We start from the raw sequence: 26970 nt of genomic DNA, 5'->3' as shown, positions 1-26970 counted from the left end.
TAAAGACGTGTAAAATGACTGTTTCAGCCAATCAGAATCGAGAAATTTGCATGCCGTTGTATAATTACTTTTATACTATACCTCTTTATTGAGAGTAGTCCTGTTTTTTGGGACTTGATTTATTTTCTTAATTACTCACTTTGAGATTTCCACCTGTAAAGGTTGTTTTCTGTTGTTTAATTTTTCCCCTCTCCTAAAATATCTGCGTAAGCAGTCTAGTGGTTGTCCGTGTCACGGATAACTTTAAGAGTCCCTGTTATCTGCTCATGACCCACACACACACACACAGCCCTCACAAAAACAGAACGCAGTTAGTTTCTCTACCTGTGTGCGTGCGTGCGTGCATGCACGCGCGTGTGTGTGTGTGTGTGTGTGTGTGTGTGTGTGTGTGTGTGTGTGTGTGTGTGTGTGTGTGTGTGTGTGTGTGTGTGTGTGTGTGTGTGTGTGTGTTAGTGAGCAAGAGAGATAGAGAGAGACAGTTGTTCCCCACCTAGGTTATCTAACTATTGGCCTGGCCTGATTCTAAGTTCAGTGGCCTGACTGCACAAAAAAATTTGATTTTATTTTATTTTTTTCATCTGGCGACCCCCCCCCCCACGGCGGCTCGCAACCCCCACTTTGGGAACCCCTGATATAGAACATAGGATAGCCCTCTTCGCTGATGATGTAATATTAATGCTAAAAAATCTACACAGATCTATCCCGACGCTCCTAAGTCTTATTGAAACATTTGGGAAAATGTTGGTTTGTCTGGTTATAAAGTGAATCACTCCAAATCATCTATAATGTTACTCAATGAAAGAGAGAGGAAAATGGGCTTGTTTGTGCTTCTACTCTCAACTCAACAGATACATTTACGTATTTGGGAATAAAGATGGTCCCTGAGGTGAATACGATTTCTCAGATAAATTATGACCCAATTCTGGAAGCTAGTACTTCTTCAATAGAGAGTTGGACATCTCTACCTATCTCAATTATCGGCAGGATTAATATTCTAAAAATGAATATACTGAATGAATGAATTTCTCTACTTATTCCAGAATATCCCTTTACCCCCTCCCTCGTCTTTGTTCACTAGAATCAAGAAACTGTTTACCAACTTTATTTGGCAAAATAAACGCCCCAGATTACATCTATCTCTACTTTATCTACCATATGACAGAGGAGGCCTGAAATGCCCAAATATTCAATGGTATTACTGAGCAGCACAATTGCGGACGATCATGTTTTACTTCTCATCGGAGAATCCTCCTGCTTGGATCCATTCAGAATCCTGCTCTGTTAAACCGAGCTTACCCTTGCACCTGTATTTGTATTCTGCAGACCATAAATATCTGAAGAAAAATACAGACAACCCCATTATTTTAAATATGATTGATGTGTAGTCCGATCCCGGTTCAGTCCTATTTGGGGCAATGCCAATTTTAAACCAGGGCAAAACAATAGTGGATTTAAAGTATGGGCTGAAAAGAGGTTAAGGAAAGTACAAGACGTATACAGGGAGGAGGATGAAGTATTCATGTCCTTTGCGGAAATATCTACAAAATATGATATTCCAAAACATCACTTTTTTTAAATATCTTCAGCTATTCATTGGATATACCGAACATTTCCATCTTAGAAATAGCAGTTGTCGTATATTTTGGGTCAGTACTCTGCTTCTTCTACGGCTACGTGTCTGGGTCGACCACCGGTCTAGTGCAGATGTTTTATGCAGAAGAATCGGAGTCCACACGAGCAAGTTGGAGTGGTATTCTACAGAGCTTTTATTTAAAAGATTCCCTGAAGGTGGTCGTCTTAAAGCTCTCTGAAATATGGTAATACACACTCTTTCTCTGGATAGTTTCCAGTGTTTACAAAATCATTATTTCAGCAGGTTTGGTCTTCGTTGGTATTCAGCATGGCAGCTAGTCAGATTGGCACAGAGGAGCGGAGGGCCTTCATCCTGTGTTCAGTTACTGAATATTCTCTTCATCATCTTCATCTTCATCTCGTCTTGTCTGCATTCTGTGTCTGTCGTGTGTCTCTTCCATCTCCTTGGGCGCGGCCATTTAAACCTTTCAGGTCGCCCCCCTGTTTGTCATGTCATCACGATGGACACACACCCTCAGCCAACCAGAACCCGCCAGAGTCCGTCTCTGGCCTGTGATTCAGAAAGAAGATCCGCCCTCTCCTATTTCTATAAGATAATAGTTCTTCCAATTAAACCTTTTGGATTAATAATTCCAAATTAGAATTTAGGAGATTAGTCTATAATTCTTAAAGACAAATGTACAGCTTCTTTACTTAATATTTCTACTGTTGATTTGAGCTAAAAACAGTTAAAGAATATTTACCCCGCCAACCAGCATGTCAAAAACCCTCTTTTGGAATGTGTACCAGAGGAAGGAAACCTCCCTATTGGTAAATGCGACTGTGTTGTCACACAATGTCTTTGATTGATTAAAATCACTTTGATCCTTTCAACCTCCTTCCAGTTAAGAGTACCCTCCTCCCGTTCGGATGCACTTCTTCCCCTCTTAGATGCACCTCTCCCCAAATGTGTGCAGGTAGACCTAACGTCGGGACAACCGGCTTCTTAGGGCCGCCTTGTACCCGACGCCGGACCCCTTACCCCCAACAGGGATGCAGGCCTCCACTTCCGGCGGTAAGGTCTCCACTCGTGAATGGAAGAAGTCCCCTTCTTTTACCTTCGGTGCAGTTTTAGGCTGGGTCCCTTTCCATCCTTAGACGATACAAACCAGATTCTTCTGAATTGACACACCTTAACCCTCTGCTTCCCAGTGGCTGTTTTCAAACCTGCTGATCACAGAAGCACAACTCGCCTAATAATGCATTCGGTTTCGGCTTATTGTGGCCTGACTGTACATTGAGCCAGACGCATTTATGGACAATCATACCATAATGCTTACCTGACCGACCGGTGACGCAGTCGATAGCGACCTCCTAGTCCGTCATCAAGTCAGGACCCCAAGCGGCTGACTGTCCGTAGTACCTATCAGCCACTCAGTTTAGAAACCGACGGTCTGATCCCCATCCCACTTAGCTATGAGTATGGAAACTTTGACCGTTTTCACCAGCCTTTAACTGTTCACAAAGGTGGATTGCCCCTCTGGCACATCTCCCCCTCTGCTAAGTGTGGATTGTCACCCACGTACCACCCAGTGCCCACATTTCCTTACATGCGACATTTCTGGGCCGACTAGACGGTACCACAGTAAGATGTTGGTCATCTTTCTAGACACGGGGGCCTTTCAGTCTCTCCCCAGCACTATAGTATTTGTTTAACGTGCCCACGGAATCTTCCGATTCCACTGCCGCCTGTTAAGTGCTAAGGTTCGGGGAGCCGACCCCCTCCCTACCACTTGTTGCATTAAATCATGTTATTTCTTATTATACCTGTATCCCTGGTCTGGTCTTACTGGACCTCGTCGTGAAATCCCCGATCAGATGCGACTATCAGATAAGCAGTTGGACTATAACAGCATTTTTACATAGGTTCCAGTATTCAAATAACACTTAATTTATTTGCCTATTTACCTATTATTATCACCAATTTAATATGTATTTTATCTTTGGATTATTAGTTTCCCTGGTTTAGTCAATTCTAACAGTTCTTCCCTGGTCCTCACTGAACCCAGATCTGTTCTCACAGGCCCTTTTCTCAGGATCAATGATTGTCTCAACTGCTCTAATACCATAAACACAAGGCCAGACCATTTTATCTTCCGTGCCTGGCTGCGTGTATACTTTCCGCAACAGAGTTCGGTTTCCGGGTTCCTCTGATTGGCCGCGACCCCCACGTGACCCGCCCTCCTTATCGCTGCCTTATCGCTCCTGAATTATTCTCCAGAGGGGGCGCTAGGGGGCGCTATACCAAACATGTACCACGCAGTGACCCATTAAAAGCTGCTTCCTGCTTAAAGACAGCTCTTGTGTACTGAGTGTGATCTCAGAGCCCTGTCACTGCTTAAAAGCAGAACCTCAGCCTCTCCTGGAATCACTCTGTACTACATTCTGTTGTGGAAGGACAGCTCATTCACTGAGAGACTTACACTGCATCAGGGTAAGACATTTTAAGTAATTTAGTAATATCTTTAAACTGAGACTTGATTGCTGACCTGACCAGCTGACTTGATTAAGGGGCGTGTTTAAAGCGGCCATTTTGTTTTCTTAAGTGACCCATTAAAAGCTGCTTCCTGCTTAAAGACAGCTCTTGTGTACTGAGTGTGATCTCAGAGCCCTGTCACTGCTTAAAAGCAGAACCTCAGCCTCTCCTGGAATCACTCTGTACTACATTCTGTTGTGGAAGGACAGCTCATTCACTGAGAGACTTACACTGCATCAGGGTAAGACATTTTAAGTAATTTAGTAATATCTTTAAACTGAGACTTGATTGCTGACCTGACCAGCTGACTTGATTAAGGGGCGTGTTTAAAGCGGCCATTTTGTTTTCTTAAGTGACCCATTAAAAGCTGCTTCCTGCTTAAAGACAGCTCTTGTGTACTGAGTGTGATCTCAGAGCCCTGTCACTGCTTAAAAGCAGAACCTCAGCCTCTCCTGGAATCACTCTGTACTACATTCTGTTGTGGAAGGACAGCTCATTCACTGAGAGACTTACACTGCATCAGGGTAAGACATTTTAAGTAATTTAGTAATATCTTTAAACTGAGACTTGATTGCTGACCTGACCAGCTGACTTGATTAAGGGGCGTGTTTAAAGCGGCCATTTTGTTTTCTTAAGTGACCCATTAAGGGCCAGGTGTTAGACAGCACTAATTAGTGATAGGGATTTAAAGGCCTGCAGGCTTAGCGTCAGCGAAGCGTCGAGAAACGAAGAGGGACAAAGAGGAGTTTTCCTGGAGTTATCTGCAGAGGGATCCACCTAGCGCTAAGTACACCCTAGTCCTATCTTTCACTCCACTCTGCTATTCCTCTACTTCCTCCCTGCCACTCTTGACACCACAATGTGTCTCATATCCACAATCTGCTCTTCCAGAACAGATTCAACCCACCCACGGCAGTTTGCTAGCAACCCGGCTAATCTCTCCTACCCTCCTACAGCCACTAATACACCTGTCACAGTACGGGGAGGCTTATGGAATTGTCAATCAGCAGTCAAGAAAGCTGACTTCATTACTGCCTACGCCCATAGTCAAAATCTGCAGCTCCTGGCTCTAACTGAGACCTGGATAACCCCCAATAACTCATCAACACCTGCAGCATTATCTACAAACTATAACTTCACTCACACACCTCGACCTTCCAGACGGGGTGGAGGCACTGGCCTCATGACATCTCCTTCATGGACTACAAACTTAACACCCCTCCCAGCACTGTCACTCTCCTCTTTTGAATATCATGCAGTATCTGTCTCTAATCCTTTCAATCTCACCATTGTTACACTCTACCGCCCTCCAGGTCCGCTCGATCACTTCACAGATGAGCTGGACATGCTTCTAAGCTCCTTACCGGAAGATGGTACCCCTCTCCTTCTATTGGGCGACTTCAACCTGCCTGACTCATCTCAGTCAGTCATAGTAGTCTCCCTCCTACAATCATTTGACCTGACTCCCACTGCCATGCCTCCCACCCACAAAGCAGGCAACTCCTTGGATCGCATATTTTCCCGTAACTCCAGCATCATTAACACCACGGTAACTCCCCTACATGTATCTGACCATTCCTTCATATCCTTCTCACTAACTCTCATGCTTAACCGAAAGGTCTTCACCCCAACTCAAACCGTCTCACTCAGACGCAACCTGGCCTCCCTATCCCCCTCCACCCTCTCCTCTGACATACTGTCCGCTCTACCTTTGAGTGACACCTTCTCTGCTCTCTCCACAGAGATGGCAACCTCCACCCTCCTCTCAGCCCTTGCAACCTCCTTCGACAAGCTCTGTCCCCTCGTTGAGAAACCTGCCCGCCGTTCCCCACCCAGTCCATGGCTGACAGATCCAGTGAGAGAACAAAGACAGGTCCTGAGAGCAGCTGAAAGGAAGTATAGAAAGTCACGCCTCACTGCTGACATCGGCACATATCACAACCTCTTGTTAACATTCTCCAAAACCATTACTAATGCCAAAGCTTCTTTCTTTCACCGTAGGATCGAGGCCTCTGCCAAGAATCTTCGCAAACTGCATGCTACCATGTCCTCCCTCCTCACTCCCCCCCCCACCCCCCCCTCCATCATCTTTCTCTGCTGAAGACTTTGCGATCTTCTTTGAGGAAAAAGTGGAGAACATCCGCAGCTCCTTCTCCCAACCCCCACCCATTCCAAATGCTGAATCGAGAACCTCATCCTTCACTCTGTCATCTTTCTCTCCCATTACAGAAGCCGAGACCCTGACACTGGTAACGTCGAACCGTCCGACTACATGCCAGCTGGACCGGCTACCTTCCCCACTCCTCCAGACCATAGCACCAGACATCCTCCCATTCCTAACTGCAACCATCAACTCCTCACTCAACTCGGGGGTGGTCCCCACCTCCCTAAAACAAGCCAGAGTCACGCCCCTCATAAAAAAACCATCCCTGAACCCTACCGTCATAGGCAACTACCGTCCTGTCTCTCTTCTCTCCTTCCTTTCTAAAACACTTGAACGTGCTGTATCCAACCAACTTACTGCTTATCTCTTACAGAATGACCTCCTAGACCCTAATCAGTCAGGCTTCAGAACTGGTCACTCCACAGAGACAGCCCTCATTGCGGTCACAGAGGCACTTCACTTAGCAAAAGCGAAAGGCCTCTCCTCTGTCCTGATTCTCCTAGATCTATCTGCAGCCTTCGACACAGTCAACCACCAGATCCTCCTCGCGGCCCTCGCAGGAATGGGAGTGGCTGGCTCTGCGCTGACATGGTTGTCATCATACCTCAATGACCGCTCCTACCAAGTGTCATGGAGAGGGACCCTGTCGGCCACCCGCCCCCTGCGGACGGGTGTCCCCCAGGGCTCGGTTTTAGGACCCCTTCTCTTCTCCCTCTACACTAAATCACTGGGTAACATTATCACGTCTCATGGCTTCTCCTACCACTGTTATGCCGACGATACTCAACTCTTCCTCTCCTTCCCTCCCTCAGATATCCACGTCTCTGAACGGATCTCGGCCTGTCTGTCCGACATCTCCGCCTGGATGACGACCAACCACCTCAAACTGAACCTAAGCAAAACAGAATTGCTCCACCTGCCGGCCAAATCCTCCCCCCTGACCAACCTTTCCATCACAGTCGAGAATGCAGCTGTGACCGCGTCCCCGACCGCCAAGAACCTTGGTGTTGTCCTAGACGACCAGTTGAACTTCTCTGCTCACATCGCAGCGACAACCAGAACCTGCCGATTCCTCCTGAGCAACGTCAGAAGGATCCGCCCCTTCCTGACAAAAGAATCCACCCAACTCCTCATCCAATCAACAGTCATCTCCCGCCTCGACTACTGCAACGCACTGCTCGCTGGCCTCCCGGCCACTGCCACTAAGCCTCTTCAACTCATTCAGAACGCAGCGGCCCGCCTGATCTCAAACCTACCCAAGTCGGCCCATGTCACCCCACTTCTTAGGGACCTGCACTGGCTCCCCATTGCTGCACGAATCCGCTTCAAGGCCCTTGACCTAGCATACCATGCGGCAAAGGGAACTGCTCCCGCCTACCTCCGGTCAATGGTCTCTAACTACACACCCTCAAGACCCCTACGCTCTGCTTCTTCTGGCCGCCTCAGACCTACTCCTATCCAAGCTCCGGGAGGGTCATCAAAGAGAAGTCGCCTATTCTCAGTCCTTGCCCCACAATGGTGGAATGAACTACCCACCCCAGTTAGGACAGTCGAAACACGTCCAATCTTTCGCCGTCGACTAAAGACGCACTTCTTCAACCATTATCTGAATTAAAAAAAAAAAAAAAAAAAAAAAAATTATCTAACCCTAACTAACCATACTGTCATGCACTTGTCCTAATAAACTAACCTACACTGTAGCACTCAACACTTTGACGAACATTGTTACTCAGCTGATAGAGTTGTGCCCTTCCTGATGGCTTGTCGTACAGAACTTGTAAGTCGCTTTGGATAAAAGCGTCAGCTAAATGACTAAATGTAAATGTAAATGTAAAGTACAGTCTAATTCACAACTTGAAACACAATATATAAATAGAAACGTTAGAAACAAACTCGCTCCGTCTCCAAACACACGCATAGGCAGAGAGAGAGAGAGAGAGAGAGAGAGAGAGAGAGAGAGAGAGAGAGAGAGAGAGAGAGAGAGATGGAGAGAGACACCACGGCGGGTGCAGCACAACAGAAGAGAGAGAGAGAGAGAGAGAGAGAGAGAGAGAGAGAGAGAGAGAGAGAGAGAGACACACCACGGCGGGTGCAGCACAACAGAAGAGAGAGAGAGAGAGAGAGAGAGAGAGACACCACGGCAGGTGCAGCACAACAGAAGAGAGAGAGAGAGAGAGAGAGAGAGAGAGAGAGAGAGAGAGAGAGAGAGAGAGAGAGAGAGAGAGAGAGAGAGAGAGAGAGCGAGAGAGAGAGAGAGAGAGAGAGATGGAGAGAGACACACCACGGCGGGTGCAGCACAACAGAAGAGAGAGAGAGAGAGAGAGAGAGAGAGAGAGAGAGAGCGAGAGAGAGAGAGAGAGAGAGCGTTAGTTAAGCATTAGCTGAGTGGCTAACAGCAGCTAAAGTTAGCTGAGTTGGCTAAGAGAGAGAGAGAGAGAATTAACTCACTTTGTTTAATTGAAACGTGGTCCAGCCGGAGGGCTTAATAAAGTGTATGTCCACTGACTGTCCCCCAGACTGTTGTCGATGTATATCCATTCCACTCACTGCCCACTGTCCAGACTCCAGACTGAATCACAAGTTCACAACACACAGCCTCGAACATGTTGCAAACTGTGGCTAAGGAAAAAACTGGCATCGCCGCATCGGCCAATCAGAGAGCGTCTCCGCGAAATGCGGCTATGGAAATTCTAGACGGAAATTCTAAACGCTTTCCTAGACCGCTTCAAATCGCGCCCGGCTTCCATCATAAACATCATATTTCAACGCACAACGCGTTACGCACTGATTGGCTGCGACGGATACAGCGATGAAACAGTGACGCGCACTCAGAGCGCTATTGCGTCTAGCCCGAGAGAAATACGGCAGGAGAAATGCGGCTAAGGTAATGGAACGTTCTTTATCAGACAGAATCGTCACTTCCTGTTCAGGAAAACGATTATTAATATTTTATATTTTAACGTTATATTGTGCATTGGAAACACAAACATACTTAAAATGAGTAAATATTATTCATTTTAAACATGTTTATTTTATTTTTAGGGGTCTAAAATAAAAATAAAAATAAAACATTTTCTTCTTCTCCTGATCTCTTTACCAGGGGGCAGGGGGCGCGGCCGCCACTGGCTTATGCAGTTATCAGCTGTATTTGGCATAGACACCTGAGTCAAGCCTCTGAGTCAAGAAACGCGCTGTTGGTAACACCACCCACTTCAATGACAGAGCTCTCTTGTTTAATACTATTGTCGCGTCATCTTCTGAGTCAAGAAACGCAGTCATCTTAATATGCTTTCTTGAACAGCTGATTAAGATGACTGCGTTTCTTGACTCAGAAGATGACGCGACAATATTATTAAAGGTGACATGTACTATAAATGTCATTTTTCAGTCTCTAGCATTGTATTATAGTAATAGGAGTTTGTATCAATGTGTTTTAGTGTCTAAATACCATAATGGCGGATTGCTCTGATTCAGCTCAGCCCCTTTCCTCCTCCAGTAAATCAGGCCATTTTGATTTGAACGACTGAGTCACGTCATTCGGACGCTGGGTAGCGCACAGTGATGCGATTGGCTCTGTGGTTGGAGCTAATGCCCGCCCCCATTCTACCTAGACTAGACAGCGAGTGGAAGCCACTTCCTCATGCTGCGAGGCAGAGTGGGGCCCGACGCCTCTGCGTGCACTCTGGAGGGAGAGAGGGAGAGAGAGATGGAGAGAGAGGGAGCACTTGGGGGGGGGGGGGACCTGCTGCGCGGCACACGGGAGAGGGGAGGAAGGGAGGCCCACAAGCTGCCGCGCGGCTTGTGGGCCTCCCTCTCTCTCTCTGTCTCTCTCTCTCTCTCTCCCTCCGGAGTGTGTGCAGAGGTGTCGGGTTTCGCTCTGGAAGAAGCTCTATCTCTCTCCCACCCCTCCCTCTCTCTCTCTCTCTCTCTCTCTCTCTCTCTCTCTCTCTCTCTATCTCTCTCTGTCTACCAGTCGCTGTGTGGGCTGACTGTCACTCAAAGTGCTTATGGGCGGAGCCAGGCCATAACAGCCTGAAATCTTGAAGCTGGAAAATGATGGTTTTGAGTACTTAATTAGAAATATAAAACAATACATTTTTTTGAAAAAAACCTTACAGATGTCTTCAATAGACTAACAGGAATTGTGTAAAGTTGCCCAAATAGTGCTAGGAATAGCAGTACATGTCCCCTTTAAACAAGAGAGCTCTGTCATTGAAGTGGGTGGTGTTACCAACAGCGCGTTTCTTGACTCAGAGGCTTGACTCAGGCATCTATGCCAAATACAGCTGATAACTGCATAAGCAGCATATTAAGATGACGCGACAATATTATTAAACAAGAGAGCTCTGTCATTGAAGTGGGTGGTGTTACCAACAGCGCGTTTCTTGACTTCAGAGTGGCGCGTTTCAGAGTGGCGCGTTTCTTGACTCAGGAAGCGAGCACTCTGCGCTGCAACACAGCGGCGAGCGGCAGCGATAAGGGGGACGGGTCACGTGGGGGTCGCGGCCAATCAGAGGAACCCGGAAACCGAACTCCGTTGCGGAAAGTATACACGCTGCCTGCGTGTTGGCTTATTTGTGTTCAGCTCACCAGGGTATCACTTTCGTGTTGCAATGTTGACTTAAGGCCGTATCCTCTGAGATAATCTCCTGACCTCCGTCCCAACTGAGTTCAGTTGAGTGTCTTTATGGTTTTAACTTCCTTATCTGACAAAACCATCTGTTTTAGCTTTTGCAGACAAACTGACTTGTCCTTCAGGGCTTTCACAGCTAATTCTGTTCAGGGTCTGTTCAGACCAATTGGTAACATATTGGCATGGAGTATTAGCCTGTACGATTATGGATACCATACAGTCACTAGACACTGTTATGGTAAAGGTTTAATTTAAATGCTATATGACTTATTTGTATCTGGTTCAGATGAATCATCAGAATCAAAACTGAATCAATGGAACGAAGACATAGAGGAAGAAATATCTTTACAAGAATGGAGTGTGGCATGTAAAGAGGCACAGAGTCAGACAGTCAGTAGCAACTTAAAACGTATACAATATAAATGGCTGATGCGTACATATATAACGCCTGTTACTGTAAATTGCATAAGTTTAATGATAATATTCCAGATACTTGTATTAAGTGTAGTGAGGCAAGGGCGACACTGTTCCACTGCATATGGGAATGTGTGAAAGTGAAAACCTTCTGGCAAGATGTTATTGATTTGATTGAAATTTGATCAAAGAAGTTGCCATTGAATCCCGAGCTTTTTATTCTTGGTTTATATCCTACCACCTCACATCTACAAAGCAAAGAGTTTAGATGTATAGATATGTGCATATTACAAGCAAAACGTGTAATAGCTCGACTTAATTGGAAAAAGTTGATGGACCAAGAATTGGTATGTCGATTAAAGAAATGGCTTCAAACATGTCAATGGAAAAGATAGTGTATATTGTTAGACGTAAACAAAACATTTTTGATAATGCCTGGGGACCGTTTGTGTACTTCTTAAAACATAATACAAATGTTGGGAACTTGCTTCAACAAGAACAGGATTAGGGGGAGTACTGTGGGACAACTCTTATTATTGTGTAAAAACAACAAGAAACACCCTTTACTCAATGTGTAAAACATTTAGTTTGTATTATTATTTATTTATTATTATTATTATTATTATTATTATTATTATTATTATTATTATTATTATTATTATTATTATTATTATTATTATTATTATTATTATTATTATTATTATTATTATTATTATTATTTTATTATTAAATTTGTTATCCTTCTTTCCTTTGTGAACCTGTGTTTGTAGTTAATTGTTATTTTGTTTGGGGGGGGGTTAAGGGAGGGAGAACAGGGTGAAAATGTTTGCTGAATATTGCTCTGCTGATATACATGTTGTAATTTGCAAACTAAAACCCAATAAATACATTGTTAAAAAAAAGAAGTGGAGCAATCTCCCATTTACTTATAGGTATGTATTTTAAGCTCTTCTCAACCGTCCTCTCCTCCTCTCATCTTCCTACCATCCTCTCCTCCTCTCATCTTCCCTACCATCCTCTCCTCCTCTTCCTCACTGTCTTCTCCTCTTCCTCACGGTCTTCTCCTCTTATCATCTCCTCCTCTCATCTTCCTACCATCCTCTCCTCCTCTCCTCTTCCTCACTGTCTTCTCATCTTCCTCACCATCCTCTCATCTTCCTCACCATCCTCTCCTCCTCACCATCCTCTCCTCCTCTACCATCCTCTCCTCCTCTCATCTTCTCTACCATCCTCTCCTCCTCTACCAGCATCTCCTCCTCTCCTCTCCCATCCTCTTCTTTCATATTCTCCTCTTATCCCATCCTCTCTTCCTCCCCACTTATCCTCTCCCCTCTTCCTCTCTTATCCCCCTCTTGTCTTCTCTTTTCTCTCCTATCCCCTCTTCCTCTCTCCTCCCCCCTCTTGTCTCCTCTCCTCCCCCCTTGTTTCATCTCCTCTCCTCCCCCTCTTGTCTCCTCTTTCTTATCTTCTCTCCACTCCTCTTCTCCCCCTCTTGTCTCCTCTCTCTTATTGCCTCTCCTCTCCTATTCTCCCCCCCCTTGTCTCATCTCCTTTCTCCTCTCCCCATCTTGTCTCCTCTCCTCTCCTCTCTGCTCCTCTCCAGGTTGTGAGGAGTTGAATTCCTCTCTCGACTGTCTTGCTACTGAATATCCAACAGTAAAATTTTGTCGCATTGACGCTATAGCAACGGGTGCCTCAGATCACTTCTCCCCTGAGGTCAGTTCCTCTGAGAGGTATCAGATAAAATATTAAAGACATGTCCATTATTATTATTATTATTATTATTATTATTATTATTATTATTATTATTATTATTATTATTATTATTATTATTATTATTATTATTATTATTATTATTATTATTATTATTATTATTATTATTATTTATTAATAATGTATTATTATTTGTGTAATAGTTTATGTATTAATAATGTATTATTATTTGTGTATTCGTTTGTGTATTAACACTTTGAGTGCCAGCGACGTGTTATGTCGTCTTTTCATGCCCCCCGTTGAGTGCAGACGACGCAAATTGTCGTTTGATTTTTTTATTAGCGATCTGAATTCATATTTCATCAACCGAGTCTCCCGTTGGTACAGCAGCCCCTCTAGGAGCTCCGATGGGAAAATACCGCCCCCTATCGTCTATCCCTGTGTAACTGCAGGCCATTCGATTATACTGGTGGATCTGTGGAGGGGGAGCCTCCTCGCTCCACTATGCTGGCGAGGGATCTGATGATGAGGAAAGTGATCGCGAGTTGGAAAGCAGCCTGGAATATATATTTACAGCAGCCAATAATCAATCAATAAACGCGATCGATATTTGGAATGGCGATCAGGAATTGGAATAATCTTTTTGGAGAACATCTGATCTAAGGTAAGGAGTCTATGTTACCAGTTTTAGGATAATCAGAGCTGTATTCACTGAGATAACAGTGTGTCCCGTATGTGTATATGTGTGTGTGTGTGTGTGTGTGTGTGATATTGAGGAAATGAGGTAATCGATTTCTCAGCTCGCTTCTATAGCGTGCATAAGTACACATATACTATCGATAATCTAGCGTTTATTTGAAAACGATTCATAAATAGGCAGACAAATGACAACGTGTCTAGTGTATTCGAGAATATTGCAATAAATGCCGTTTATGAGGGAATCTTTCTATTTTATGTAAATTTTTTAGAAAACGATAGCTTTTCGCAATGCTATAAAAAGGATATGAACCGATTAAAAAACAATACGTTTCGACAATGTTGACTGCAAACAAGTCATTGATAAGCGATGGGCAGATTAGACACATAGCCAAAAAAATTTACATAGATTATGCGTTTTTAACGCTATCATTGAAGTTGATGATGGCACTCAAGGACATTAATCAACGTTATGGCCGGCACTGAAAGTGTTAATAATGTATTATTATTTATTTATGTATTTATTTATTTAAATGTTTTATTATTTATTTATTAATAATGTCACAAAGGCAGGCCAAAGAGAGGCAAGAAAAACAAGATGCAGATCAGAGTCTCTCATTGTGTTGGTGTTAATATGAAGGTTTAGACTAGAGTATGTTGGTGTTAAAAGGAAGGTTTAGTCTGTTGGTGTTAATAGGAAGATTTGGAGTCCGTTGGTGTTAAAAGGAAGGTTTATGTTGGTGTGAAAAGGAAGGTTTTGAGTCGGTTGGTGTTAATAGGAAGGTTTAGGCCCTGTCCACACGAGAGTTTGGATTTAATATGACCGAAGTTTGAAAAAATAAAACTCCGTCCACACGGTGAACACAGGTGGACAACCGTGTATAACTGCGTACTCACAGGCAGAGCTGGAACCCAGCAACCGATACATTCAGTACAATGTAATACAATGCCAAAGCAGTAGGCGGCGATGTTGTTCAGACATGAAGGCCATTTCAACCAATCAGAAAAGACTGAAACCTACGGGAGACTGCAATTCAACACTGGCCCCTGTAAATATCCTAACCCAATCATTCCAACCCCCTCCAATGTACAGTCATTTACCTAGTATGGTTTTGTCAATAGTTCAATGTACAATTGTGTTTGTTTGTACAGTGTCTCCTCCCCCCCCCCCTCAATGTACAGTGTTACTTGTTTATACAGTATGCCCCCCGCCCCCCCCCCCCCCCCCCAACCACCTCCAATGTAAATTACCCAGTATGGTTGTCAATATCCCAATGTACCCAACCCCCCCCACCCAACCTCCAATGTACAGTTTCTACGTCAAATGTATATACTCCCTTTTCTTGACTCCTTCTGTATCACAAACAGTACTGTATTTGCAAATCTGGTATGTCATAAATGTATAGATGTAGCAGTACTGACTATCTGTATGTCATGTATGTCATATATGTCTATATGAATTGAAAATGGGGGACCCTGATGGAAACAAGACAAACGTCTTTCTCAGGTCTGCATCCCCTTAACAATTGTATGTATTGAGCCGTACTGTATTGTACCCATTCTGCAATCTGTTAAATAAAGTTTTCATTCATTCATTCATTCAACGCTCACTAAACTTCCCGTTGGGTCGCGATCTGCCATTAATTTACTGAAGAAGAAGAAGTAAACTTCCCGTTTAGAAGCACAGCTGGACCCTATTGATCATTTTGCCAACGGAACATATATTTTCAGCAAAGAAAGAAACTGCAATAAACAAACGGATACATTCACTGTGTTCTGCCTCTCATTTTGTTGATGAAACAAAACCATCAGCAACACAATTTACCACCAAGAGCGGATAGTTTAGTCTCACAAAAAAGATCTCCGGTGTTGTTAGCTACACATGCTAATGTCAATGGCATTCTCTATGTATAGTATATAGCTTAAATGCTAACGTAATAATGTAACGTTAACGCTAGTATAATGAATGGATGCAAACGTTATTTAACACATTGCAGAATGGGTACAATACAATACGGCTCAATACAAACAATTGTTATGGGGATGCAGTCTGGACTGGGTTCCTTATAACAATAACTTGACAACACATGAGTTTAGTTTAGCTGCAGCTACATGTTTACTCTGAGCGTCAACAGACATCAGTCGATCACAACACTCTTCAACACAGACGATACGTTTTGAACAAAAGTTTGTTACAATCATTTTCATATAACGCTACTTGGGACAGCTCTGCTGTAAACACTGGTGTAGTTGGCTCTGCTCTAATCTCTCTACCCCGCGGTCTGCCGTGAACATGGGGAATAATTGCGACAGCTCTGCTGTAAACACTGGGAATAACCTCGGTTGCTATGCCCACACGCAACTGCAAAACCGCACAACTCCACCCTGGCCACCGGTTTCAAAAGACCGCGGTTGCAGTGTAGCAAATCCCCGGTTGTGTGTGGCCGAACAGTGCAACTGCGCACATACAATCACGGTTACATTAAACCCAGCGTTCGTGTGGACGGGGCCTTAGAGTCTGTTTATGTTAAAAGAAAGGTTTATAGTCTGTTGATATTAAAAGGAAGGTTTAGAGTCTGTTGGTGTTAAAGGGAAGGTTTAGAGTCTGTTGGTGTTAATAGGAAGGTTTAGAGTCTGCCAACAAACGTGTTGTTTCAACAAATGGTATGGGTATAATGTTAGCATGGGTTATGGTGTTAGCATGGGTTACGGTGTTAGCATGGGTTATGGTGTTAGCATGGGGTACGGTGTTAGTGTAACGGGGAATGTCCACAGTCACGGAAACAGGTGTGTTGACGAGTGACTGTGGCAGTGCGGGCTGGTAAATTAAACTCACTTCCCCATAACAGGGTTAACAGACGCATAGGTACGGTAGTTAGGAGTGAATTCACTTCTTAGTGCAGCGGCCTGTGTCGTCGCCCGCGGACGCGGGAGCCCCCTGTTCGACTCCCCCTCGGGACATTCTCATTTAACATCAAAACACAACGCAGACCAGTATGATCCGTCACATTAGCATGGGGTATAGTGTTAGCATGGGGTACAGTGTTAGCATGGGGTGTTAGCATGGGGTATGGTGTTATCATGGGGTACAGTGTTAGGCAGCATGGGGTATGGTGTTAGCATGGGATACAGCAGGGCTATTCAACTAAATTGTTCAGGGGGCCACATAGTCAGAAACCCAAGGGGCCAGGGGCCGGACTGCCACGGCACCTCCCCGTGCTATGAATATATGTACACTTGACACAACACGCAACCACATTTTCACAACTTTTATTTAACTACATTGCAAAAGTAGTATACTTTTCAAAAAAAGTGCTTCATTTATGTGCCACATCTGCAACATCTCCTGCAAAAAGTGCTTCATTTATGACTGTGCAACAACTGCAACATCTCCTCTTCAACATTTCAATATAAAAATTAAATAAAAAAACAAACAAGTGCATGATGTGCATCTGAACATTCTAACATCAACACTTGAACAAAAAAACACATTTATAGTGCAGCTGAGCTTATGAAAAAGTGCTTCATGTCTGGGCAACAACAGCAAATCACAGCATCTTATTAGCACTTATTGTCCACTCTTAACTCTAAAACATCAGGGGGGGTGGGGGGCAGACAGGCCTAGAGCCTACATACACACATCTAATGAGAGAGATTGCACTTCTTTGACTGGGCAATGGCAGAGAAAGAGGGTTCATAGGAAGTGAGGGCTACCCGCAAACAGTGATGCAAATGCTCATTTGTCAAGGAGGCACGGTTGCTTGTTTTAATGGCATTTTATTTTGGGGAATGTGTTGACATGAATACACTTTATCCAAAATGTTGTGGTGGATTCATTCTCAAGTGCCTGCTTCAGAGCAGATGATGCTTGCATGTCAATTATTTCAAGTTGCAGGAGACCTTCATCAATGTGAAGTGATGCAAGGAACTCTTGTCCTTTTGTGGAAATAGCAGCTACATTGGCAAATGGGTTGTTCACAAAATGCATCAATTCTCTGGGCATGTCAAATTCATCAAATCGACTTGCAAAGTTTTCCCTCAATTTATCAATGAAATCTGTCATTAATTGAGTGACTTTTGGCTCAATTGTGCGACACGAAAAGAAAAAAGTAAAAAAAATAAATAAATAAAAAAAATCTAATTATCATGTCATCTTTTGCGGGCCGGTCAGAATAATCCCGCGGGCCGGATCTGGCCCGCGGGCCGCCAGTTGAATAGCCCTGGGATACAGTGTTAGCATGGGGTATGGTGTTAGCTAGGGATGAGTTCGAAATTTCGAGGGCGGCTGGGTGGCGCAACGGACAAGGCGCTCGTCACCAACGCAAGAGACACTGGTATCGAATCCAGCTGTCAGCGTTGCTTCCGGCTTGGCCGGCTGTCATACTGGCTTGATTGGCAGAGTCAGCGGGAGGGAAGCCAGTGGGTGGGTCTGGGTCGTTGTGGACAGCGACTCCTACAGTTCGGTCAGGGCGCCTGCACAGCGAGGGAAGGATCTAAGAGAGGTAGTGTGACCTTCCACACGTTACACTCTCGCAGTGAGAGTCCGCGCTGCCAGGTGAAAAGAAGTGGTGGGCTGGGTACACATGTGTCGGAGGAAGCATGTGATAGTCTCCGCCCTCCCAGACCGACGGTAGGGGGTAGAGTGCACAACGACCAAGAAGGGGATTGGGAATTGGCATAATGACTAACATTGGGAAAGGAGAAAAACGGAAATTAAAATTTTTACTCCAGTACTGTATACTTAAGTACAATTTCGAGCTACTTGTACTTTACGTGAGTACGGCATTTTGATTTTAGGGAACTTAATACTTTTACTTTACTTTATTCAAAGAAAAATATTGTACTTTTTACTCCACTACATTTATCTGAACCCATCAGTTACTAGTTACTTTGAAGAAAAAGATTTGACATAGAAAACATGGCAAAAATGTATGAATATTATATACTTTCACATTTGAAGCCTGTCAACTTCAATAGGACCAAATCTCAGAGCAGCATAACTGGACCACATACCACTTTAACATAACCTATAACTGGCGGCTAAGTGGCGCAGTGGGCAAGGCGCTCGCCACTAACGCAGGAGATGCTGGGTTCGAGCCCAGCTCTCTGCGTTGCTTCCGGCTTGGCTGGTCGTTCATACTAACACAATTGGCAGTGTTAGGGGTGGGAAAGCTGGTGGGTGGGGATCGGACGTTGTGGACAGCGACTCCTACAGGTCGGTTGGTGCGCCTGTACAGCAGAATCAGGAAGCATCGGGGGCAGCGTGAGCCTCCCACGCGTTACTCCTCGCCAGTCGCCACTGAGAGATCGCGCTGTACAAGTGAAAAGATGCGACAGCTGCCTCCTCGTGTACCGGAGGGGACACGTGATGCAAGGCTTAGTCCTCACTGCAGCCGACCAGTGGGAGGCATAGTATAGCAATGTTCGAGACAGGGGAGGGGAGAATTGAAGGGAGAATTGGCGAGGCGAAATTGGGATGGGAGAAAAATAGAAAAATAAGGAGAAAAAGTGGATAAAAAAAAAGCTAAAACATAACCTTTAACTCATTCAGCGCCAGGGATTAGTCTTATCCCGTTCTAGCTAGGCCACGCTTTAAAGATAGGGGTGCGTCACCTTGTTTGTAGAGCTATATCTATATTCTATATTATAGCTATGGAGACAATACTATGGTCATTTGACAGTGACTTTCTTCCATCGAACATGCAAAAAAGAGATAATTTTTTCATGTATACGTTCACGCGTTAGCCCGTGGTGAATATTGTATAGTTTAGGAGTGATCCGGGATCATTCCTGAAAAGCTGAGTTATAGGGGGCTACGTGAATTCTACTATAAGCATTGGCGTTTCTTGCCTGGACACGCTACTATTTCCAAATCAAATGTATATACCGTAATTCCTCTAATAGTGACCCGGGCTTGTATTTGTTTCAACTGTAGCGGGTACCAGGCTTTTATTGAAAGGAGGCATGTATAAGAGAGAGGCCTATATTTCTAATTTTCAAACAGATCATAATGAATAAATCAACATTTTGTGTCAGTTTGAACCCAGTCAAATGTACTGGGTTCATTTATTGAAACCAAGTACTGTATGAAATAGTAAACAGTGCAATTACAGGTGGTCACTGATCATTTCAACATTTTCAAAGTGAAATCAAGTAACTTTACCTGAGTAAAATAGTGCAATCACGGTGTAGAAACTTCTCTAGCCAACCTTTACTGGCCACAAACGCCTTGCCTCCATCACTCACTGTTGGGTAGATTTCCATTGATTTTAAAGTGCTTTGCGGCTTTCTCTCCCGAATGCTCCGCCGCATACCTCAAAACTTCCTCTTTAAACTTAACGTCAAACTTTTGTCTCTGTTTAGTACCGGTAGCCATGCGTGCTCTGTTGTTGTTGTGTTACGTGCTGCGCGCGACCCGTGTTCCATATACGGTATTGTATTAGGAGGTTGGCTTATAATTGCTTATTTCAACAGCGCACCCGGTCATTAATAGAGTCGGTTTTTAATTGAATACAGGTCACTATTAGAGGAATTACGGTAATTGGTATTATGTTTCATCATGAATGCATGAAAGGGGGGGGGGGGTAGTTTTTTTATGCTTTGATGGCCAGTAACGGCATTCGTATTGAACACAGCACACGCTGATCAGCTGTATCGATATGAAAACATTGTACGATCAAGCTGGAATTGACGTCAGATAGTCCTTACCTTTGATCGGGGGTATTCCAAAAAGAATATTCCAATTGTTCGATCGCGATTTCCAGTATTGGTGTCCATCTGGTCCGCGACATAATCCGGCACAACACATGCATCGAGTGTCCTGAACACGTTTCAATGTGATCGAGTGAACCTCTAGGCTGCCCTGGACTAAAAATCTCCGCCCAGTGGGATTTAAATGTAACACACGGTCTGGAACAGGGTTTACTGCACTCTCGATACTGCCACCTAGCAGGATCTGGCCGGTACTGCACCCTTGGGGTCCCAGTAGGCCTTTTAACGGCAACATACAGGTCCGTGACATTGAATAGAATATTAAAATAGAAAAAAAGCAAAAACTATATAAATGTTTTGGCGCGGAACGATTGGCGAGCAAACACGTATATATACGTGGATGGCGTAGAAAGTGTTAATCAGAACAGCATAACTGGACCACATACCACTTTAACATAACCTATAGAAGTCAATGGATCAAGGTTTGAATGCTCCCAAGCACTGGAAAACACAAACATACTTTTACTTTAGATACATTAACTCATTGAGCGCTATGCCCTTTTCCCATCTTTACTCAATGGTGCCAGTGTTATTGACCATTTTAGCGATTTTGCAGACCCATCGTGTGTTCGGTATTATAGCTATTGAGACAATAGTATGGCTCATTTGACAGGCATTGTTCATAGTCCATCACTGACTAACGAGTTCATTTCTACATACTGTAGTTTGTGCACTATTACACACTAAACATCGCCCCTTTCCAAAATAATTCAGTCTTTTTTCATAGATTGCGAGATATGGCGCGCTATATGCAATATGCCCAAATCATTCTGGTTGCTCGCCCGAAACCCGAAATACTTACAAATCAAAGGTATATACCATGTACATACCGGTATGTGTCTTCACAAAATCATCAAGGGGGGGGGACATTTTAACTCAAAACTGTGATCGTTACCAAAAGCAAGTTTTACGTCCGGTAAACTATGACACTGTGATCGGTACAGAAGCATGTTTAAAAAAAAAAAAAAAAAAAAAAAATATATATATATATATATATATATATATATATATATATATATATATATATATATATATATATATATATATATATACCAGCAGGTTACCTAAGATAGACCTTACCTCAGTCAGAAAGTACTCCAAAATGAATAACACCCAGTCCATCCCATGGCGATCGCAATTACTATATTTGGCATGGCTACCATATGGGAAATAATAGCTCTGAGGCACCAAATATTCCACCGATTGCTATGTTGTGATCCACTCCTAGGCGGAAACAGCCAGAGTGGATCACAAGACGAGTGATATCCCCAGTTCCCAGTTCAAAAGGTAGGCGATACTGCCACCTGGTGAGATTTGATCGTCATTGCAATTCCAACGTAGGCAGATGCGCCAGGGAGACCTAGGGAGCTCCGGCTGAGTGTATAGAACGGGGATCAAAGGAAAAATATCAAAGGATCAAAACCTGCGAATTCTCAGGTGTGGCGCTCAACGGGTGGCGGCGAAACACGACTTTTCTCAGGTGTTAAAGTAAGTACATTCAATAGCAAATACGTCTCTACTTTTACTTACTTAAGTCGAATTTGAGGACTTTTACTTTTACAGAGCCTTCACGTTCAGCAGCATCTGGCATCATACATGTGCTGAACTGTGCTAGAAAAGCCAGCTTTTAGAAGTGGTTCCCACTCGTTTATCTGGGTATTTCTACTTTTACTTAAGTAAAGGAACTGTGTACAGTGTAAGCATGGAGTACAGTATTAGCATGGGGTACAGTGTTAGCATGGGGTAGAGTGTTAGCATGCGAGGGAGAAGACAGAAAGACAGAAAAACTCATGTATCAAAGGATGATTTTGGTTATTTTCAACAGATACTTTTTCTATTATCTGCAACTCAAACCCAACTGACATCCAGAGAACGGGAAGAAGAACTGTCTGACATACGTCGTCTGAAAGGACATGTCTTCAGGTAGATTTTCAAAAGTGTAGCGTAAACCTGTGAACAATCTAGGCTCACATTTTCAGGAATCTATTTTCAAAAGAACCTAAGTTATCCAGCGTGCGTGCCCTGCAACCCACCAACGCCTGGGAAACCACTTCCAAAAGCGTATCGTTATTCTATAACCCTAGTTACATTATACTGGTTGAGCGTCTCGCTCTGCTACTGCACGTGTCCACGGCACCCCCATGCGTCCCTATATGATGCCGGAAGTGGTCACGCCTCACCCTTCCCAGTTCGATTTCCATAAGCGGAAAACCTCCAAGGGACCTCAGGGCGCTAAGAGCGAGACGCTCAGCCAGTATCATGTAACTAGGGTTATAGAATAACCATACGTTACATTTCAACTAGCCTCGCGTCTTGCTCTGCTACTGAGATAAAAGGCAGAGCGGACACGCGGCCCGACAAATGCACCCAGCCAGGGAGGAGGGGAGTCCCGTCTACCCGCCCGTCCTAACGAAGGGGGGGAGGCAGTCAACTCCACCAAAGTGCGAAAAGGGGGAAACAGGCACCCCTGAACGCACAGCACAGGCGGGACCACGTGTGACACAGCACCCCGCGGTCCACACTCACACACCCCTGCTAGCCCACCTGATGGCGGGATGCAGGAGAGGTCCCGGACCTCAGGACCGCCTGGGAGACAGAACCCCCAGTCATGTCCACGAGGTAAAACCTAACGAAAGGACCCGGGGAGGACCAGGAGGCCGCAGCACAGATGTCCTCCACCGAGGCCACCCCTAACAGGGCAGCAGAGGCCGCCACACCACGAGTGGAGTGCGCCCTGACGCCCCCGGGGGGGACCTGTCCAGCCAACGTGTAGCAAAGGGCAATGCCCTCGCACAACCAATGTGACAGGCGCTGCTTGGATAGCGCCTTACCCGTGCAAGGGCCACCATAACAACAGTTGTTCGGAAGCCCTGAGATCCTGCGTCCGACTAAGGTAAACCCTCAGTGCACGGACAGGACACGACAGGTGAACAACCCACTAGCGTGAGGAGGCGGATGAAACGCCTGAACCACAATATCCCTAGAGCGAAAAGAGCTCCGGATATCCTTTGGCACGAAGACTAGATTAGGCCTCAGAGTCGCCCGAATAGACAGGCACTCAGGCCGCACCGAGAGAGCACACAGCTCACCCACACGCCTAGCGGAGGTGATGGCCAAAAGGAACGCAGTCTTAAAGGACAGCCGATCCAATGGCGCCTGCTCAAGAGGCTCAAACGGGGCCTCCGACAACCGGCCCAGGACCAGTTGGAGGTCCCAACTCCGAGACAGAGAATGTTTCACAGGCTTGAGACGCCGAGCGCCAAGCAGGAAACATTTCATGAGAGGGTGGCTGAACAATGTTCTGCCCCCCACTCTCCACCATATGCCACTTCCCAGCGTAAGCCGCGGTAGTGGACGGAGCTTGCGCGTTCCGGATGGCGTTAACCACAGAAGGGTCAAGACGCATCCCCACCAGATTCACTCTTTCAGCAGCCAAGTCTAAAGGCTGCCCCAGAACAGGAGGCAGAACAGAGTTTCGCGTGCCTGAGAGAGGGCCCGCAGTGACCACGGAACAGGCCACGGCGGGGCCACCAAGAGCTGAATCAGGGCCGGGAACCACACAGCTGAGCCCCGGCCCGGCGCGACCAGGATCAAAGTCCTGCACTCCTGACGTACCCGCCCCAACAGCTGAGCTATCAGGTGTATGGGGGGAAATGCGTACAGAATCCCGGGCGGCCACGGATACATCAAGAAGGCATCCACCCCCAGAGAGGGGTTGTCCTTCCGACTGACCGAGAACCACAAGGGGCACTGGTGGGACTGTCTGCTCGCAAACAGGTCCATGTGGCCTCCCCGAATCGGTCCCAGACCTGTCTGACTATGTCTGGACGTAGTCCCCACTCGTCAGGGTGAGGACCGCCCCGTGACATCACATCTGCACCCACATTCTCCCTGCCGGGGATGTGGAGAGCCCTCAGGCTGCGCAGATTGAGAAACGCCCATAGCCAGCTGGACATGCATGGTGTGTGGTCCTCACACTGCCCGATAGGGTGGGTCTCTACACACCGTAGCCCTTTAGTGATATTACTACCACCCAAATGACGTGTGCCTGCTGACCACCGCGGGATCGGAAGTCCAGACGGGGGAGGCACTAACGTAATACCCGGCCTGGCGAGGGCAGGGCTGCGACCTCCTGGGCCTAGAGTTCCCCCTCTGACAAAATTTTTTAGATACAGGGAACCCTGCTCCGTCGACAGATACAACACCAGGCTCACCAAACACAGACGCAGGACGTGTGATGTGGGAGCCGCTTGACAGCACAGCATTCTCATAGACAGACCCAGGCCTAGCTAGCAACTGGGTGTCAGCCCCTGTCTCCATGAGAAGCGAAATGTGGGACCGCTTGCTCTTCACTGGAAGAACGCGGCCCGCAGCCAAAGGGAACAAATCAGAGCCCTGTGTCCCGTAGTTTAGCGGGGGGGAGTAACCGGAGAGCGTGCTAGACACAGCTAGATGGCAACGTTTTTTTAGGGCGTGCCCATCTAATATAGCCGATCCCTCTGGCCGCCGAGGCTGTCTGCCTTGTGATCACCTGTTTTCTTTGTGTCCAGGGTATCTCAGACGGGGGAAAGCACTGCTCCACTAGTAGTCATGTAACAACCTCCACTGCGGTGTGCACCTGTGAAGGGATAAATGAATGAATGAACGAAAACTCTATTAACATATTGCAGAATGGGCTAGCCCAATACACACAATTGTTAAGGGGATGCAGACCAGAGAAAACATTAGTCCTGTCCACATCAGGGACCCCCATTTTCAATTCATAGATTCACAAAAAGCACACCTGCCCTGAGCCTCAGCCCATCCACCCATGTAAAGGGTAAATAAGCCCCCGTTAAACCCCCAACATTAGACACCGATTGACCGTCAGCATGAATGGTTAAGAGGAGGGAAGACAGTAAAGACAGCCCTCGGCGGGGTACATGGGAACGGCGCCCCAACATTGTAGCATTAGCATTAGCTGCGAGCGCTAGGATACATGGAAAAACATCCAAAAGAGAGTCATGTTTTCCCAAATATCCCGCCCCCTGCGCCAATACATCACTCGGTCGTCTCACGAGACAACGAGCAGTATTACCCATGCTAGTATCAATGCCTGATAGCGCAGGCCTTACCTGTGCATGACTCAGCTCGACTGCTAACCGTCGCGCAACGTCCCTCTGTCTGGAAACGAAATGAGGAAGGGTGAGGCGTGCCCACTTCCGGCGTCATATAGGGACGCATGGGGGTGGTGCGGTCACGTGCAAGTGGGTGCATTTGTTTTTGTTTTGCGTGCACGTTAGGTGCGAGGAGATAAGAGGTTATCTCAGTAGCAGAGCGAGACGCGAGGCCAGTTGAAATGTAACTGGCTTCGCTAGCAAAGTTCAGCACAGTCCAGCGCCCTGCGGACCAACTCCAGCTGTAACACCAGCACCTCGGTCAAGGGCGATGGGTAGCAGAGTAGCACCTATGTTTTCTAATACAAGTGATGCCAGATGCTGCTGAACGTGAAGGCTCTGTTTATCTGTCCAGGTGCTTCCCGCCCTGCTGGTCTACAAGTCTGGAGAGCTACTGGGGAACTTCCTGTCTGTCACCAAACACCTCAGCCAGGAGTTCTTCGCTACGGACGTGGAGGCATTTCTGAACGAGTACGGACTCCTCCCAGAGAAGGAGCTCACGGCATGCCCTGCCGAGGAGGAGGAAGGGAGGGAGGTGGAGTAGGAGGGGAGTGGAGGAGAGGAGGGGAGCGGAGAGGAGAGGAGGGGAGGAGAGAGGAAAGGAGAGGAGGGGATGAGGGTAGAGGAGAGTAGACAAGAGGAAGGGGGGGAGAGGAGGGGAGCGGATAGGAAAGGAGAGGAAAGGAGAGGAGGGGAGGAGAGAGGAAAGGAGACGAGGGGAGAGGAGAGGATGGGAGAGGAGAGCAGGCAGGAAGGAGGTGAGAAGAGGAGATAATAAAGGAGAGGAAAGGAGTGGTGCAGTAGGAGGAGGATAGATGGGTTTGTTACACCTTCTTACTATACACAGTGTTACGCACCCCAGTAGGGAGACGCAACACAAGGCCACAGACAGGGTAGGTGAGGGTGCAGTGACACAAAACCATGAAACAATTAGCTAAATAATAGTATTTATTTACACAAAACTCAGCAACACAGAAAGCAAGGAGGACCTACCAGTGGCACCAAATGAAATATCAAAAGGAAATGAAAACCCACCCCCCCCTTACAGGCACGGATGGCCAAAAGTACAGGTGGCGGTGCTCACTCTAAGGCTGGTGTCTTTAACATCAGGTCACCTATGTGATGCAAAATCCCCAGGGTATCTTCCTGTCCTCAATTGTCCCTATGTGCGAAACAAAAGATTAATACAAAAGAAAAGCAATCACCATAGGCTGGGTGACAAGGGAATAAATATACACAGGGTTAGGGTTAAACAGAAATGTACTACAAACACCAAAAGATACAAGGATTCCACTAAACAATAGCACACATTAAT

The 26970-nt window shown here is 45.8% G+C and overlaps 1 protein-coding gene across 1 annotated transcript in view; it reads left to right on the top strand.

Moving 5' to 3' along the window:
• Positions 1 to 26199, top strand: part of pdca (phosducin a) — a gene marked incomplete at both ends in the record, with an annotated part of 29643 nt that extends 3444 nt beyond the window's left edge. The window contains 2 exons of the mRNA XM_084327404.1: positions 12923 to 13035; positions 26011 to 26199. Of these exons, the coding sequence (XP_084183530.1) occupies positions 12923 to 13035; positions 26011 to 26199 (302 nt within the window). The remainder of the gene's footprint in view (positions 1 to 12922; positions 13036 to 26010) is intronic.
• Between the last annotated feature and the right edge of the window lie 771 nt (positions 26200 to 26970).

The sequence above is a fragment of the Notolepis coatsorum genome (genome assembly GCF_963971535.1).
Source record: "Notolepis coatsorum genome assembly, chromosome: 13".
Classification (NCBI taxonomy): Eukaryota; Metazoa; Chordata; class Actinopteri; order Aulopiformes; family Paralepididae; genus Notolepis; species Notolepis coatsorum.
The sequence above is the reverse complement of the archived record's forward strand: the minus strand, read 5'-3'. Positions and strand labels throughout refer to the sequence as shown.